This window comes from Corvus hawaiiensis, chromosome 6 (assembly GCF_020740725.1).
Source record: "Corvus hawaiiensis isolate bCorHaw1 chromosome 6, bCorHaw1.pri.cur, whole genome shotgun sequence".
Classification (NCBI taxonomy): domain Eukaryota; kingdom Metazoa; phylum Chordata; class Aves; order Passeriformes; family Corvidae; genus Corvus; species Corvus hawaiiensis.
This window is the reverse complement of record NC_063218.1, coordinates 37,615,876-37,632,876: the sequence shown is the minus strand read 5'-3', so window position 1 is coordinate 37,632,876 and position 17,001 is coordinate 37,615,876. Positions and strand designations below refer to the sequence as shown.

The following is a 17,001-nucleotide window of genomic DNA, read 5'->3' as shown; positions in this document are numbered from 1 at the left end:
CTATGGACAAGCAGGCACATCAGACCTCCAAACAGAAAGCGGCGCCTCCAGGGTGGTGTCGAGCATGAAGCTCAGGTGCAGGTACCCAGGTGCAGAACTCTCCATGACAGAGTGCCACTGCCCCCTGAGGGCTGACTGTAGGAAGAGAAAGAGCACTCAGAAACACAAGGATTTCTGTGGGCCTCAGAGATCCTACGGAATTACTTAAATAATTAATGAAGCGATTTCATTGGGTTGAAAAAAAATTTGATAATCAGTGGATTTACCAGTATTTCAGAACGGTGCAAAGACCGTAGTGATCTCCTTGGGTGTGTGTGTCACTATGAGTGAGAGGGGCACTAATAAAAACCTCAATTGTCTATCCAGCTATCTTTTTATACAGACCTCTAAGGATATTTCTTTGATAAATAAGTCAAATTCTGTTGTTATTAGCCACAGGTTAAAAAAATATTAGAGTATGATACACATACATAGGGAATAAGATCTCGTAAGTCTTGATGCCTTAAAAAAAAGGCCATGAAAAAAGAAGAGAAAAAAACATTACCATTTCTTGGAAATTTATTCTTCCAAATAATCCTACCTGTTTTCCTAAAGAAAACAGAGTTAACAAAATATGCCTTCTTGGAATACTGACACAATTATGTCTCTATAATAGTTACATTTCAATTAGCAGCCAGTACCTGATTCTCTGACAGTTAAGAGACATAGGGGATTTTGCCTTCAATGCCTGACCAAATAATAAATACCCTATGAGACTCAGATAGCAAAAGGAAAGAAAACTTGAAATAGCTGCAAATTGAATGCAGCTGACTTCCATTTCCTGATGCATACTGTGAACTCTACAACAATCTCCACATGTAACCCCAAGTACCATAAAATCACAGAATGGCTTGGGTTCAACCAGAATACATGTTTTTCTGACTTTTTTCACCCTCATTTCTTCCTGACATATTGCTTTAATACTGTTGACACATTATAAATCAACCTCTGGTGTAATATAATCCTTAAAGCATCATATGTATCATTATGCAGATTCCAGGAATGGTTCCACAGAAAAGCCCAAGGTGAAATTTGCAGATAAAACTTGCTTAAACTTGCCATGTTTCACAATGGACTAGTGAAGGCAGCTGTCCAGATGCCATTTTCCAGCACACCCCATTACAAAGAGGGGCTAGCTTTCGCAAGCAAAGCGTTCACAAAGCACTTGAAAAATACAGTCCCATGTACTCTGATCTCTTCCAAGCTTCTCAGTTCCAGCTCTGCTTTTCAACTGCCACAATTGTCTAACAGGAAAAAAACAAACACACACACAAAAAACAAAAGAGCAAAAACAAGAACAAAAACCACAAACACATCCTTAAAAAAACAAAACAAAACAGCAAAAAAAAACCCCAGTGAGCTGGGAAATAATCTTAACAGCATGGAACCTCCATTGCTCTACCACATTGGTGACTAGCACTGTGGTGGAATGCTAAAGGAAAAATATCCCCACACCCTACATTTAAGTCATGGATGTGCCTGCAATGAGTCTACTAATTCTGACTAGGGCACAACACTGCTACAGCTGTACAGTGGTTACACTACAGTTTAGATTTGGAGGTGTACAGCTGCTTTTCAATAAGAACCTTTAGCACTGGAGATGGAAAAGACCATATTGCAAAGGTACAGAGCCTGGTTAACTTCACAGCAGTACTGCAAAAACCCACTTTAATTTCTACTTGTTACAAAGCAGAAGGAAATGCTTGTGACAGTCAAATTGGGCAGGGACCAGCAACCATAATTAGCCTTTTATAAAGATATTTTTCCCCCATTGGGGTTATGTAATGATTTGGTTTTTTGTTTTATAGCTGAAGGTCTCATGTAAAATTTAATTACCTATGATATTGTGAGATTTTCTTTTTTAAGAGAAAATAATTTGAATTTTTGACCATAATTTTCTGAGCAGCATTTTTTAACCACACCTAGCTAATCAACCTTTGCAGTTCTTTGTGTTTACCCCTAAGGTAAACTCAGCCTGATATTTCCATCAACACCCTTGGTTGAAAGCACATAAGGCATGAATCATAGTTGCTGTGGAATTCTCAACACAATTTCTGGTTTGTGTGACATTATACAACTCTTAGCTGACTTAACTGTGATGATCAGCAAGGCAATAATCAGTTCAGAAAACAAACAAAAAACAACAACCACAATCACAAAATCCACCACCTGGATGCACTGTTGAGCTTATCTGCAAGCATGGATAAAAAAGTGCAATAGTCAAAAACATCGGCATGATTACAAACCCGCAAAACTACAAAAAGAAAGATGGGGTTACATATAATTAATAATTCATGTCTTATCTATATAATGTATATTATTTACATAGTAATAATAATAATTTACAAATCTTTTAATTTTTAACAGAACATGTTCCCATATGTTTCCCATATTAATAAACCCAATTCTAACCGATGTATTTTGCCCTGAAATTGAAAAGTCTTTCTGTCGGATACATTTGCAGGAAATAAGTTAGTACCAAATACCATTTCATAGCAAGCCTGCTAAATGCAGCAGTCTACTCTAGCTCAAGGTCTTGTCTTATGATATTTTAAGGTTATAAATGCAGCAAGTGATGCCTTGTTGAGGACGAGATGGAGAGTCATTGCAGTGTCACGTAAGAAGGCACTACTACCTTTAGAGGATTTGAAACATGTGACAAGTATGAAAAAGCACCCAAGTATGTGTGCCAGTGCACAGACTGTACTCCAGCTCCTGCAGTAGATTTTATTCTAAGGGGAAAACAATACAGGCTCCCTTTGCTTGTACGGAGCCTAAGGAGGTATCAGCAGGTTTGTTGAGCCCTGATCACAGAGATGTGAAACAAAAGAACACTTCTTAATTACATTGACATACCTTTGCATAAATCATTTATTCTATCAGTTCATCAGCTTCTACTTTAGATGTCCACCAGTAAGTTAGCTTACCCATTGCCAAGTTTTCCATAGATTTCACAAAACTCTGAAACATTCTTTTCAAGTTCAGCCTCAGTTTATTCCCTAACATACTTGTTCTCACATCACCACTGGCCTTCTAGCTTTATCTCCCTTCTCTAGGTTGCTTTCATGTAGAACAGCCAGGTCCCGTCTCAACTGTTGCCATGACAAGTAAATTAACCTACGGTCATCCAGTGTCCTCTCAAATGGCAGGTTTTCCCTTTCCCATACATACTCCTTCACCCATACATCTGCTATGAGTTAATTTTCCTCAAACATGGGTGACCAGTCAACATAAAACTGTTATATACAAAACCATCTCAGAACTTTGTTTGACAGTATTAGTATTTCCCTTTTTCCACTGGAAATGTTTCAACCTCCATCACCTCTAGATCTCCTTACCTTTTTCAAATCCAAGACATATCAATACCATTAAACATTGCTTTAAACATTTCTGATTAAACTTTGCTTCCTGTATTTGTTCTTCTTTGTTGATTAAAGTGCCTCAACCAGCAACTGAACACAAACGTGTGATTAAAAGTCTAGCCTGGTGTAATATTTGCCACATTGAAAGCAATACTTCAGTCCCAGTTTAAGATTTCTAGGTGTGGCTCCAGATAAGCCATACCTAGAAATAAACTCTGAAGATTTTGCACAGAACTGTAAAGTTTTACGTAACAGCATTGCTTGGCTATGAACAGATTTATTGGAGAAATGGAAAAATTTCTTCAACCATCCTATTCCAAAGTACAGCACCCTTAAGCAAACACTGCAACCTTTTGTTCTGTGCTCCTGCATTTTCCCAGGGAATGCTTTTTCTAGGACACTGAGACCTTTACAAAGACTTCTGCTCCACAGAGCTGGCTTAAACACACTAAACAGCAGGGCACCAGGGGTTTGCCCTCTCTGCTACCCCATCACAAGATTCTGCTCCCTCCTTTGCCCTGGATTTCCTGTTTATCTGCTGCTGTCCTGAGCAACCTAACAAAGAAGGACACCTTTTACCTTCACAGCATTATGGTGCTTGAATTTTAAGTTTCATTCCTCTTGGAATCACTGCAGATATAACAGTCTTACTGTGTTAGGGAAGTGACTAGAGATGCTGTCAGAAGATTTGCTGCCACACAGCAGTTTGCCTTTGACACTGCAAGGGCAGACAAAAAAGCTGATCTTTTCATATGAAGTCCCTGTTTTTTTATGAGAGTATGATATCCTGTTAGCCATTTTATGTTGTTCCTTCACTACTTCAGGATTCAAAAATCCAAAACAGAAATTATTATAAAAATCTTCCAAAGTATTTTCTTTAAAAAATTTAAGAATTGTTTCCTTATACAACAGCATCAACAGCAAGTGAACTTTTACAAGATCTTAGTTGCTAAGCACTTAGCTGAAAAGAAGCTTCAGCTAGAGAAGCTTATCACTCACTTAGAACATGGTCATCATCTGTGGAGGAAAAGAAATCCATATGATTGTGAATGCAAAATGAGCTTTATCCCTGACAATCTAGCAACCCCACAAAAGGAAGACTATTTTATCTGTAATACCTGTTGATGTGAGTACTTGGTCTTGCAGATGCAGGCAGTGTGCTCTTTTTCTAGGGCAATCACAGTTGATTAGATCAGAGGCTGAAGTACCTGGTTAATTCACTCAGTCCACCTTAAAACCCAAAGATTTTTATAAACTCTTTTTAAAATTATTCTACTGTAGGGACAGTTAAAGCAAGGTGATTGTGATTCCAGTGTGAGTCAATTGAATTTACCAGCAAAACTCCCAACTCTAAACTAAGATTGCAAAAACCACAGTTCTTGACCTTGAAAACTTTGTCACTTTTGATTTATCAGTTTAAATGGGTTTTCCACATTTTTAAGATTCTTTAGGAAGTAACTGGTATTATCTTGCTCATCCTCCCCTTGATTGGGTGGTCTGTAGTAAACAGTAAATAATGAGGTTTTCTTTCTTGGCTCAGCCCCTGATTTTCACCCACAAGCTATCAACATAGTTGCCTCTGACAAGTGTACTTAGGAAAAACTGTGAAGAGCATGTGAGCAAAACTAATATTTATTAAAAGAGGAACACATAAAAAAATGTATAAAGAATCATACCCGTCTATAAGCCCTTACATCATTTCATAAGGCAAGCCTCCTGTCCTCAGTTTTAAATACAGAATCGGTACATTCAGCTCGATGTAAAAGCCATAAAAGTAACAGTGCTTGCTTGCCACTGTTCTGCATTACATATTTTCCAACTGCATAATTCAGTACTTTCCTGTGGGCTTTATGCAAGGTAAGGTGAATCCCATCCCACAGCACAGCAGCATCTGACATTACTTTATTAATTCACATTCATAAGGTGTGTCTACCTTGACTGTTGACGTTTCTAAATTACATAGACACAAAAATTCCTTCAGCAAAGGTCTGGGTGAACTACAAGCTGAAGTGTAAGGAAAAAATATCTAACTCAAACCCTCCAAAGGAGCCTTCCTTCCTCTTACACAGAAAGACGAAGATGCAACTTATGGCATTTTCATCATCTCATGATGATCAAACTGTAGGAAGTAGTAACAAAATCCCACAATGTGTTTCTATTGTCAAATATAAAAACCATTTATTTTTATTTATTTATTGATTCAAAACCAAATTGTTTACCAAAATAAGCTACTCAGTATTGAATTTCTGGGAGACTAAAAGCCACTAAAATCCTTCAGAAGGGTAGGAAGGAAACTGAAACCGTGAATGGTAAAATGGAAAGCAGGTAATGACTGTTCAGTCCTGAAAGTATATGGGCATCAGCCAGTAGCAACTTGAAAGCAAAAGGAGACATTTTCTCTCTCAGTGTGTAATTTTTATCTGTGGAGTTCTGTATAAGATTATGTGAATCATAAAGGTTTGTGAGGTTCAAAAGCAAGAGATAAAAGTACAGAAGGAATCTGTTTCCTTGAACACCAACACACCTCCGACAAAAAGAAGTGCATCACTCAGTAAAGTCTGGAAGATTATTCTCCAGATGCTTGAGCAGTTTGAATAGACCTCCCAAATCATCTGGAATCAGCCACTGTCACTTGAGATACTGAGCTAGGTAATTCCTCACTCTTCCCCACACGAGGAAGCAACATCCATGTAGTTAGTACTGTACATCCCTTGAGTTTTCATCAGAGCACATAAGCTGGAAGGAGTTTTCAGTGTCAGCAGGTGTGCTACTCCCTCTCCAAGAGGACAGTTTCCAGCTACTCACTTTCAGTGTTCTGTCTTGAATCTCACGGCTTTTGTACACTGCTGCCTCTCTGGATCCTCAACCCTAGAAACTGCTCATGCATTTGTCTTATTGATGACTTTCTTCAACTTCCTCCTTTGCAGAGCCAAGTTTAGGGTTTTGAGGAGAGTGTCCTTGTTGTTCAGAATGTTGTAGCGATTCACTTCCACTAATCTGCTGAAATCATAAGGCTCAAAGGTGAAATTTAGTGTACGGTAAGGGGAATCTTTTGACTCAATGATGAAGTCACCAAAGGATTTCTCTTCTTCTGACTCACGTTCAACTCCTGCAGCAAGAAAGAAAGAAAAAAAAAATCACAAAAAACCTTCTGCTGTGGTAGAATGATTTTAGTTGAATTCTGCTAGGAGGATATCACAGATAATTCTGTTGAAACTTAACTTTTCCTCCAAAGCTCCTCCTCAGATATTTCAGCTCCTTCCAAAATATTTTCAGGCTGAAGTCAAGATATTATTACCCTTTCCATTTCCACCAAAATACAGTACTAAAATACATTTTCGTTGTGATAAATTGTTTAGTTCATCTGCAATTATTATGCTCAAAATAGGAAATATAAAGCTCAATTCTTCTTGGAAGTGCTATTCTACACTGAAATAAAGTCACACCTTGAGTTCAACTGATCTTAGCAGCACCCTGCCACTTAAATACCAGTCTCGAAAGATCAACATTAAAGTAGTTTACTACAAACACTTTTGCTTGTTGCTGCTATAGAAATAGCAGTCTTGAGTCACATTCAAGCCTAGCTCACTGAAACACTTTATTGTCAATGAGGAAATGCAGCCAGGGCCAGGCAATCATTACAGTATTAACACAGATAACATTAACAGCATGCCTCGCATCCCCCTCCACCAGTCCTGCATGTCCTTTTCTACCTATTACAAAGGTTTTGCTCAGGATGCTGTTTCCTCCCCACACGGAAGAAAAAGGACATTGATTTTTGCCTGTGTCTTCTTAAAGGTCTCCCTGTTGCTTGATAGACTGAGGGGGGTCTTAAAGTCTATTTTAATCACATTAAATGAAGCAAGGATCATTTATCAGTTATCTCATACTACAAGGGCACAGGCCACTTAACACTGAGTTACATGATCTGACACATATTGGTCCCCAACACGTCACTGCTTAGTGGTTTATTCATATTCAAAAAACAAATTATCTTCTTATTTGATTAATAGTCTTTTCCCATATATTCAGAGTAATCAGAAGTAACAGAATCAGGTATCAGGGCAGAAAGGTTCAGAAAGAACCAAAATTTAGACTAATTCTGATTCTTCCAGACTTTGGATAGCAGGGGGTGGGGAGGAGGGGCCAGGTTTGTGAGCCTCTTCTCTCATCCTGTGCTTCAAAAAACTAGTGGAAACTGATTCTGCCTTAAATGTAAATAAAAACTTAATAATTACAGAGTAATATTAAGAAGAATGAAAAGAGGACCTCACTGAATTTTCCATCAGCACACATAATTGTTAGAAGAATGCTTTAAAATGCAGCCTTCTTACCTGGAGCTTTGTACTTCTGGAAGGTGTCATTCACCAGTGGGAAATGCAGTACAATAGGAGCCCTTGGATTATCATCATCCACAAACATGTAACACTCTTTTGGCTCCTTTTCATCTTCCTCACTAAATTTGATTTTCGGAAAAGGAATTTCCTGCTCCTCACAGTATTTCTGAGTCAGCTCTAAAACCTTTTATCAGGAAAAAAGATAATTGCAGTAGAACACCAGCAACACTTCTAAGATCATCTAACTACAATCCTCAAAGGGAAAGAGACTTTCAAAAAAAAAAAAAAAAAAGACAGAAACTCAGCTTCAAATCAGCAGAAACAATTTCTCTGGGTGGTAATAAAGAAGAATGAAGAGCAGAACTGCAACAAACATCAACAGACTGCAGCTGAAATTTTTTATCCTTTCCTACTCTAAACCTACTCACCTTGACATTTTTGCACTTAAAAATGAACACTTGTATATACAGAATATAACTTGTTTGCATGAAGAAAATCACCAATAGCCACTCTTTCTTTAGAAGTATATATCAGTAACAATGTAACAATGATCTTATGGGCCAAACAAATCCTCTTATTTTATTTAGCAATCTGTTTAGGCTTCTGAAAATTTTTGAATCTTCTTACAGTTGTCAACTTTCTATTTTCTCATGACCTTCACAGGAAAAAGCATAGCAAAGTAACATTTGAAATGTCTTTTCACAGGAAGACAGGCCAAGAGAGGTGGGGCTGTTCAGCCTGGAGAAGAGAAGGCAGAAAGGAGACCTTACAATGCCTTCCAGTACTAAGAGAGGCTTACAAGAGCTGGAGAGTGACTTTTCACAAGGGCATGTAGTGATAGGACAAGGGGGAAATATACTTAAGCTAAAGGAGGGTAGGTTTAGTTTAGATATTAGGAAGAAATTCTTCGCTGTGAGGTGGTGAGGCACTGGAACAGGTTGCCCAGAGAAGTTGTGGACTCCCCATCCCTGGAAGTGTTCAAGGCCAGGGTGGAAAGGGCTTTAAGCAAACTGGTCCAGTGGAAGGCGTCCCTGCCCATGGCAGGAGAGTTGGAATGAGATGGTCCTTATGTCCTTTCCAACCCAAACCATTCTGTGATTCCATGAAAGACAAGGATTTATTTTCATTCATTTGTCCATTAGTGTCTGTATTCAACTTCAACTGATCTGCTGCCATTGTGAACATGATTCTGTGCTTTTATGTTCAGTCATAATGCTGAGCTACATCTCTCACCTCAAATGGAGCTTCCCAGGAAAAATTGAATGACAAGATAACATCCACATCCCTCTCTGGCTGAAGTACCAAAGGAAAGGGAGAGTTGATAGAAAAGCCACCATCCACTAAATACAAGCTCTCTTCCATGGGAGTCAGCTGGTTGGGAAATGCATCCAGGTGAGTACCTGTAAGACACTCCAAGGTACACAAGTAACTATATTGATTCATTACACATGTCTTTGTAGAAGAAATAAACAAAGCTCCTATTAGTGGTATAAGAAGAAAAAAGACACTCCAACATGCCCCTTCATCTGAGACAGACCTGGAAAGCCTGATGATGATCTTGCCTTAAATGACAGAACAAATACAGTGCATCTAAGTTCTTTGCTATGGTGTAGGAAGGGATATATTCCCTGGCTTCAGCAGAACTAAGTCAAGCTCCCTTATGTTCTATGACATTGGGATATTACATAGTGTGTTAATATTTTGTGATAGTCAGATACGTATAGACTCATTTACCTCTCCAAGTCACGAATTTCTTGATGTTAACATAATCTTTATGAAGATACAATCCCTTCATGAAGTTGAAGGTCTCTCCACATGTGACCCGGGACTTGAAGAAATCCTGAAAAATTTGTAGCAAGGGGCCCCCAGGTATAACCAAGCGAGTCTTCAGTCGTGCTGGGTCTCGGAAATGGAATCTTCGGCAGTCATCTGCAGAAGTCACACAAGGATGCAGAACATACACAAAATGCCATCTCCAACATTTCAATCAGATCTTTCTACATATTTGGACAGTTGTCCTAAGGCTGAATTTGTCCTCTAATAAGGGTATTGTAATGAAATTTAAATGAGCTGCATATTCCATAGCTGGGAGATTTAGCAGCCCTATTTAACAGGAAGAGCATTACTCATGAAGCATTGCCCATATTAATTTCAAACCCACACAAAGAAACACTTGCTACCAAGTGACAACCACTTCTGTCACATAAGACATCAGTCAACCACACACAATAGCATTTATATTACACAAAACCAAAAAGGGTGGGGTGTGGTGGGGGAACGAGGGCTGGAAAGGCAGAGGGGAAAAAAATCTCTTCTTCCACTATTTACAGTAAGGCCGTAACTACGCACATGAACAAGTCTCAGCCTCTAATCTCTTCCTTTTCACTGCAACGAACAAATGGAGATCAATTCATAAACATACAACCATCTTATCCAATATTACAAAAAGCAGGGGGAAACTGAAAGCCTCTTTTTCCACCTCCTGCTTAGCAATCCAGCTTCTATGCCTCCTCAGGATTACGATGCCTGCACTTCAGTGTGTTTAAGACAGCTCCCAGAACAGCCCAAATTTATAGACGAAGTCAGATACAAATTCTTTTTAAAAGAAGGAAGACAAGTGTACTAAAGAAACATAGTTTCTTTCTTCACTATAAGTGTGATCAAAGGGAATAACACACAGTAAAAGAGATGTGTCCCAATCCACCCTTTGTGCTAATCTTGAAAACTACATACAGCACATTTTTGCATCATATTATTTGTGATCATTACAAAATCAGCAATCTTTTGAAAAATCCAACTATTTTCACGGATGTTCTTACCTACAACTTTGATAACATCTTTGAAAGAATCTAGAAAGCTCAGTCCTATACCAACCACCTTCAGGCAGATATCATCCAAGCTTGCAGCAAAGGCACTGCCCCACATTCCTGCAGGGGAAATGTGGAAGAATTTAACACTCAAAGCATTTTTCATGGTGTAACCAAAAGGCCTATAATTCAGCTGCCATCTTCCATGGGAGAGGGCTGCCATTTGATCCCTACTATTCTAACAGTTTGAGTTAAAATCTTGGCATTAATCACATGACAAATTATGACGTTACAATATAATGCAGAAATTTTTCCAAGAGAAAAGCATAGAAAATACAGCAAGAGAACAGGAAGACCGACAGCAGACATTTCTGACAGGCAGCTATAATAGAGTCATCTTGCAGACTCGGGACATCAGACTGTAACACTATGAACCAACACCTAAAGCTCTGGAGAAAGATTTGACATACTTCACTTCTTCGAGTTCTTTTGGAAGGGAAAAAAAGACATGGACTTGTGTTCATAAGTCCCCAAAGCAGCAAAGTTCCTTTCCATCTCCTTAAATGATAATTTAATCATTACCATAAGATCATACCTTGTAGAAAACAAATCCTGGGCTCTGGATGTTTCTGGACAAGCCGTCCCATGAAGAACTCACTGTCAAAATCCTCTGTTCGAACAAAAGCTCCGTATTTGCGAAATCCAACTTCATAGGGAGTGAACTCACACCATTCTAAGAACAAGCCAACAGGATATTTACTCATCTCAGAGAAAACATGAGTAAAAATATTTACCTGATATCTGTTCGCACAAGGGAGACAGAAGCAACTCTCCCTCCACTTTACACAATCACTATGGATTTCCCTGCCCCTCTTCTCTAGCCTCTATGTACATACGATTAACAAAAACTCTCATGAAGGCTTTAATCCATCTTGCTCCATCTTGACTTTGTTACTACAGAAATAACCTGCCTATTTTACTTTTACTTTAAACCATTTTGATGGCTCCCTTTTCCATCTAAAGTGGAAGCTACATTATTTTTCTCAGCTTTTCTTTGCACTACCTACCATCTCCCAGAAACTCCTACAGTACTGACTTGAAAACTCCATTGACCCACTGTGTCAGACTTCATTGTCTGCTTATCAAAGTGTCCCCTCATGCTTGAAAGATTTCCACAGAGAGCTGAAAAAGAAGGGTCATCCAGTCCAACTCCTGGGCCTACACAGATCAACCTGACAAAACACAGCATGTGTCTGCTAGCATTATCCAAATGCTTCTTGAACTCTGGCAGGTTGGATCAAATTGAATTCACTGCCATACACACACCCTCCTCCAGAATAAAACAAACAAACAAATCCCATACTGGTACACAGATGGACACAAGCATTTGTGTTCCTGTCTCACTCATCTATCCCCACTTGTTGCATCATGTTTAAAGTTTCAATGAAGGACTGGTCTTCATATTTTTACAGTAAGAACTCAGGCCACTAAAACATACAATTTTGATGATGCATACTACAAGGTGGCCAATCCATCACTTTACACAAATCCTACACAAATATTATGTCTGAGACTAGAGAAGAAAGTGGTTTCCTTACCACCAAGGACTCTAATTCCTTGATTCAGACAGAGACACATGTAATACAGGAATCTTCTCAGCTCCTGAAAATTTCAGGCAGTTTCTAGAAAAACATGGAGCAGCCAACAGTTCTGAATCTCATTTCTCCATTTTAGCCACAGTGAAGACATTTGCTATCAGAATGATATTACTCTGCCAATCAGTCTCCTACTGCCTCTTGCAGTACCAACTGCTGCTTGAGCTGTATCTCCTGTTATCATCTGCTCACTACCCAAGGAACTGGATAGATGAAAGAAATTTATGGACTTTAGCAAACAAAGACAAATTTCCATGTCCATACCTGCAAAGTCACCACCGCTCATATTAGGTCTCACATTGACAGCTGCATAGATAGGATAAGGGTTCTGAGCCCATTTCACTGCTTCCTGCTGATCAGACAGCTTTGATGGATCTTCCTGGACACAAGCAAAGAAGGAGGAGCACACTTAAGTAAGCTCTGTACCCATACTTTGACAATTGGGAGCTGTTGCTTAGCATTTCTGATTAACAACACTACTAATTCAAAGTCCCTTTTCCCCTCCACTGTCCAGGCATATGCTTAGATTTGTCCAAAATATTTCTGCAGATGCATATTTAGAATGTCTAATGTTATTAAGAAACTAGTTACCCCTCTAATTTCCAATCTTAATTACATAGAAAATACTGCACAGTAACTTCATTCTGCAAAACCAACATCATTCTGTCAGGTTTAACCTGCCCAGTACAAAAGCTATTAATTTAATAAGAATCTTTCCAAATAAACTCTGCATTTTTCTATAACACTGATCCACATGAATTAAAAATTCTTTACTAAAGAAGATACTATGTTTATTCCACAGCACTGCTTGTACCAAAACAGCTCGCAAAGGTGGAGAGTATTTGGTTTCTTGACTCTAAACACCTGTGTGGGTAGATTCCCACTTGAAAGAGAAGCAGCAGTAAACATTGAAACATGAACTCTTTTACCTTCTGTTGTAGGAAATATTCCACAATAAGGCCCCACAAATCTGTAAAAGAAACCTTCCGTCCACTGATCTCCATCGCATTCAGCTCCTTAAAATAGTATTTCAGTCGTTCTGAGGAAAATGCCCCTGCTTTGCTGCTGGACACAGTACTCTGAGCTCTTCTGATTGCATCTTGAAGGTCTTTCTGTGACCAGTCAGGGTCTTGATACAATGTCGATAAACACCTGAAAATGCTTTTATTAGTGTCATCAGTAATAAAGACCCTTGCGTAAACAATAATTTTAGCTAGTTATAATTACTGCTGCAGCACTTGAGAAGTCTAGCTAAAAGAAGAGTAAAGAATTCATAAATAAAGGATCTCTGAACTCTAAAATGTGCTGAAAACCCTGACAACTACAGGACATCTTCATCCTGATTGCTAACCTCCCTTCCAAGGATGTTCCAGGAAGCCATGCCAGCTATGGTAGCACCCATGAACCAGTTCATAAACATATGTTAACTCCAGAACATAACAACCATAATAGGCTGGCTGATGGCAAGGGTGCAGCATGCAGCAGTAGAGGTCATAGCCTTCATCAGAACACAGGTCTGATTGAAGGAGAAGCTAGTTTGGACCACTGACTATCCATACAAACAGATGCCTACATTTCTTTGGAAGGGTCTCTGAATCAAAAGGGGTGGAAGAATTAGGCACAGAGGGGTTAATTTAACAAACAAAGCTCTGGAAGGAAGGATTACACTGTCAGGTTGCACAACTCCTCTACGAAATTGTTTCACAAAAACAAGGGATGACTTCATCACAAACTCCAAGAACCGAGCAGCTGAAACATTCTAGCCACATCTAATATTTCAGCACATTGCTCCAGTCCACCAAAGGGCAAGACAGTGCTATGCCTCTCTTCAGCCACTTACACCATTTTGGAAGGTGAGGCCATAGTGGCCTGCATGGACATGCTTCCAGTGACTTGCACCACCTCAGTTATCTTCTCAGCAAGAGTAGGAGAATGAGGAAGGCTCTTTTAGTGCTCTGAAGTAATACACAGAAGTTTCATTCGTGTAATACGTGCTAATATTCAATTGTCAGACTTGCACAAGCAGCAGATTCATAAATTTAGCCAGTAGCTGTATGGGTTGGACACGAATCTCTTAGACTGCTCAGGATCACCTCTAAGTTTCTGAATCAACACTGCATGTAGCTTACCAAGTAGAGCCAGAAATCCCACACAGGTATATAGCAGCATCCAGAAGGCCCAGCTGCTGCAGCCCAGCTAGGCTGCCATAGAACGATGTCAGTGCTCTCATCCCACCTCCAGACCCCAGTACCGCTATGACGGGAACCTGCAGACACCAAACTCAGGAGTCACAACCACAGATTTCTGATTGCCAATAAATTACAGAACAAATCCAATTTCAGCCTCATTTGAATTAAAAAAATCGAGATAAAAATCTCTACTTCTATTTACATTTCAATTTCAGGCTTGATTTCAAGCTGAACTTCTTTCTCTATTTTGTAATTGAAATATATTGCTTACTATAAAGCATAGAGGGGTCATCTTAGGGACAGTGGCTTACTGAAATTGTTATGTATATTATCACACATTTACTTTCATACAATACACATATAAGAGGCAATTATTCTTAAAACAGCAGCCAAATACCACCAAGCAAGATATCAGGCTATGGAGATATAAGTATCCTCAAATAAGCAATTAAGAATCTATTCCTGTGGTGTGGGTTTCATTTTAAACGTTCTGAAACATACTTTCCCATCACAATTCCAAGCCCAAGATACAGGAGTTCAAGTAAAGTACATACGTTCTGAAATCTTAACATTTTGTGTTCCACAACACACATATCCCCCTCAAAATTTAAGAAATATAACAACATTTGAGATTCCAGAACTGAAATGTACCAGGGATGTATCTCACATTATAGTGAATGAAAACCATGTTTTCTGTTGGTTACAGGCAAGGATTCCTGCACTGCCTAATTATCAGCCAAGCGTAAAGGATGTTACCAATCTCACCACAGCACTGTGCCCAATACCTCATCTTTTGGAGGGGATTCTTTTAAGCCAAGAGTCTTCCTCAGTGCCTCAGAAACTACTTTCTTCCTTTTGTCCAAAAATTCTCTCTCCTCCTTACAGAGATCAAAACCCAGACGTATATCAAGATCCCAAGTGCTGAAATAGAAGTTAAGAAAAAACACCTTGAAATTTTGGAGGATTTGTAATCAGCATGGAAAAGCAATTTTTATGAACACACAGTCTAGGTGCTGATCTGAATTGGATCAAACTCTCAGGTGAAATTTTAGTGTATACACCAGTTATTTTGTACAACAGCTTTTGGAATTAACAATTAAAATTCTCCATATTGTATTTCTCCTTTAATGTTTAAATTCAAAGCTTCTGTCAAACAGTACTCAGATTAAGCTTCAGGAATTTCACAAAGGAAGAAAAGACTCTCAGTGAAGAAGATTGTATGAGGAGCAACTGAAATCACTGGATCGACATGAACAGTGAAATGAGGGGCAGAGCATTTTAAAACAGAAGTTTCTGAACTCAAGAGGCAGAAGGGAGCAACTGAATACCAATTAACTTCTTACGAGTTTGCAAAACAGGAGTAGGATCTTCAGTTGATGACTGGATACCAAATGACCCTATCAACTTACAAGCCAACTGCTTGGTTTTCCGTAATTTTTCCTTTTTACTCCTTTCTTGCACCCTTTATCTATTTTGTAGTTCAAGCTCTTCACACACAGAGATGTCCTTTCCTATCTGTCAGTACACCACTGCACATATTCTGGGAAATATCTGTGCCTGACAAAACTACTTAATATTTACACCAACAGCTATTTTACATTTAAGTATTAGGAACACAAAATTTGTACAGATCTCAGCAGGATTGACACCAGTCCATTAGACAGTATCTGCAGAGTGAAGAGTCACAGCCTTCAGAAGAAAAATAATCAAAGATATTTTTCTTTAATCTATCCCAAGAGATCAATGGAGTGAACAGACCTTCCCAGAACAGCAAGGAGAGTCACTCAGTTCCTTTACTATGAGAATAAAGGCCTTCCCTGATTTTCAAAGGACTTTGGGGTTCCCACTCACCTCTCTTCAATTTTCAAACTCATATCCAAACTTTTTCCCTGTGAAAAGAGAGAACACATCTTGCAATTGATAGAAATTACACAGGTGGAACTACAAAATGGAGGTTATGACATCAACAGAGTCACCATTTACTATCCAGAACAGCACCTCACCCACAAAACTACATCTCTGGAACAGCTTTCCCTTGCACCTATTTCAGACATTTTTATTGGTCTCCGCAGAAAGCAAAAATATACTCAGAGAGCAGTGTGAAAATTATTTCTTCTATAAGTGTCCTGCTTTTTCCCTCCTCTGATATTTTTCTTTCACACCCTGAAAAGGCTTTTTGCTTTGGAAAGTGATGAACTTTATACTTTGTTTTGCAAGACCCAACCATGAAAACATATTTGGAAGAATTTCACTGGGTAATCTCATTACTTCATTCTAGACATCCAAGAAAACAGCACTCCTGAGAATCACATGTTGCCTAACTTTCCAGACACCTAAAGGCAATGGAGGAAAAGGTTATCTCATGCATGTTAAAGCAAGAGCAAAATATTGACATTACCTCTCCCAAAGAAACGATTCTATCAACTTTTTCTCCAATAGGAAGGGAATTAACTGGTACAGTCCCCAGTCCCAGAACCGTAGTATGCTTTTCAATATCAGGGTTCATGCCATCCTAACAAAAAACAAAATCTTATTTGAGATTCACAGAAAAAAGTGAAAGTTACGACTTCCATGTGTCAAAACAGCAAGCAATTCTTAATATCACTATAGCT

At 38.8% G+C, this 17,001-nt stretch overlaps 1 protein-coding gene across 4 annotated transcripts in view; it reads right to left on the bottom strand.

The window, feature by feature from the left end:
• Positions 1 to 2,746: 2,746 nt before the first annotated feature.
• PLA2G4F (phospholipase A2 group IVF) overlaps positions 2,747 to 17,001 on the bottom strand; it is a 28,609-nt gene continuing 14,354 nt past the window's right edge. For 3 of the 4 annotated variants that reach the window (XM_048308035.1, XM_048308036.1, XM_048308038.1), the window contains 12 exons: positions 16,788 to 16,901; positions 16,241 to 16,278; positions 15,175 to 15,310; positions 14,330 to 14,466; positions 13,130 to 13,352; positions 12,465 to 12,579; positions 11,141 to 11,278; positions 10,558 to 10,665; positions 9,473 to 9,667; positions 8,972 to 9,138; positions 7,736 to 7,922; positions 2,747 to 6,510 (listed from right to left, as the gene is read on the bottom strand). In XM_048308035.1, coding sequence (XP_048163992.1) covers positions 6,281 to 6,510; positions 7,736 to 7,922; positions 8,972 to 9,138; positions 9,473 to 9,667; positions 10,558 to 10,665; positions 11,141 to 11,278; positions 12,465 to 12,579; positions 13,130 to 13,352; positions 14,330 to 14,466; positions 15,175 to 15,310; positions 16,241 to 16,278; positions 16,788 to 16,901 — 1,788 coding nt within the window. In that variant the 3' untranslated portion in view covers positions 2,747 to 6,280. Of the gene's footprint in view, positions 6,511 to 7,735; positions 7,923 to 8,971; positions 9,149 to 9,472; positions 9,668 to 10,557; positions 10,666 to 11,140; positions 11,279 to 12,464; positions 12,580 to 13,129; positions 13,353 to 14,329; positions 14,467 to 15,174; positions 15,311 to 16,240; positions 16,279 to 16,787; positions 16,902 to 17,001 lie in introns of those variants that run through there. The other variant, XM_048308037.1, reaches the window with a different exon arrangement.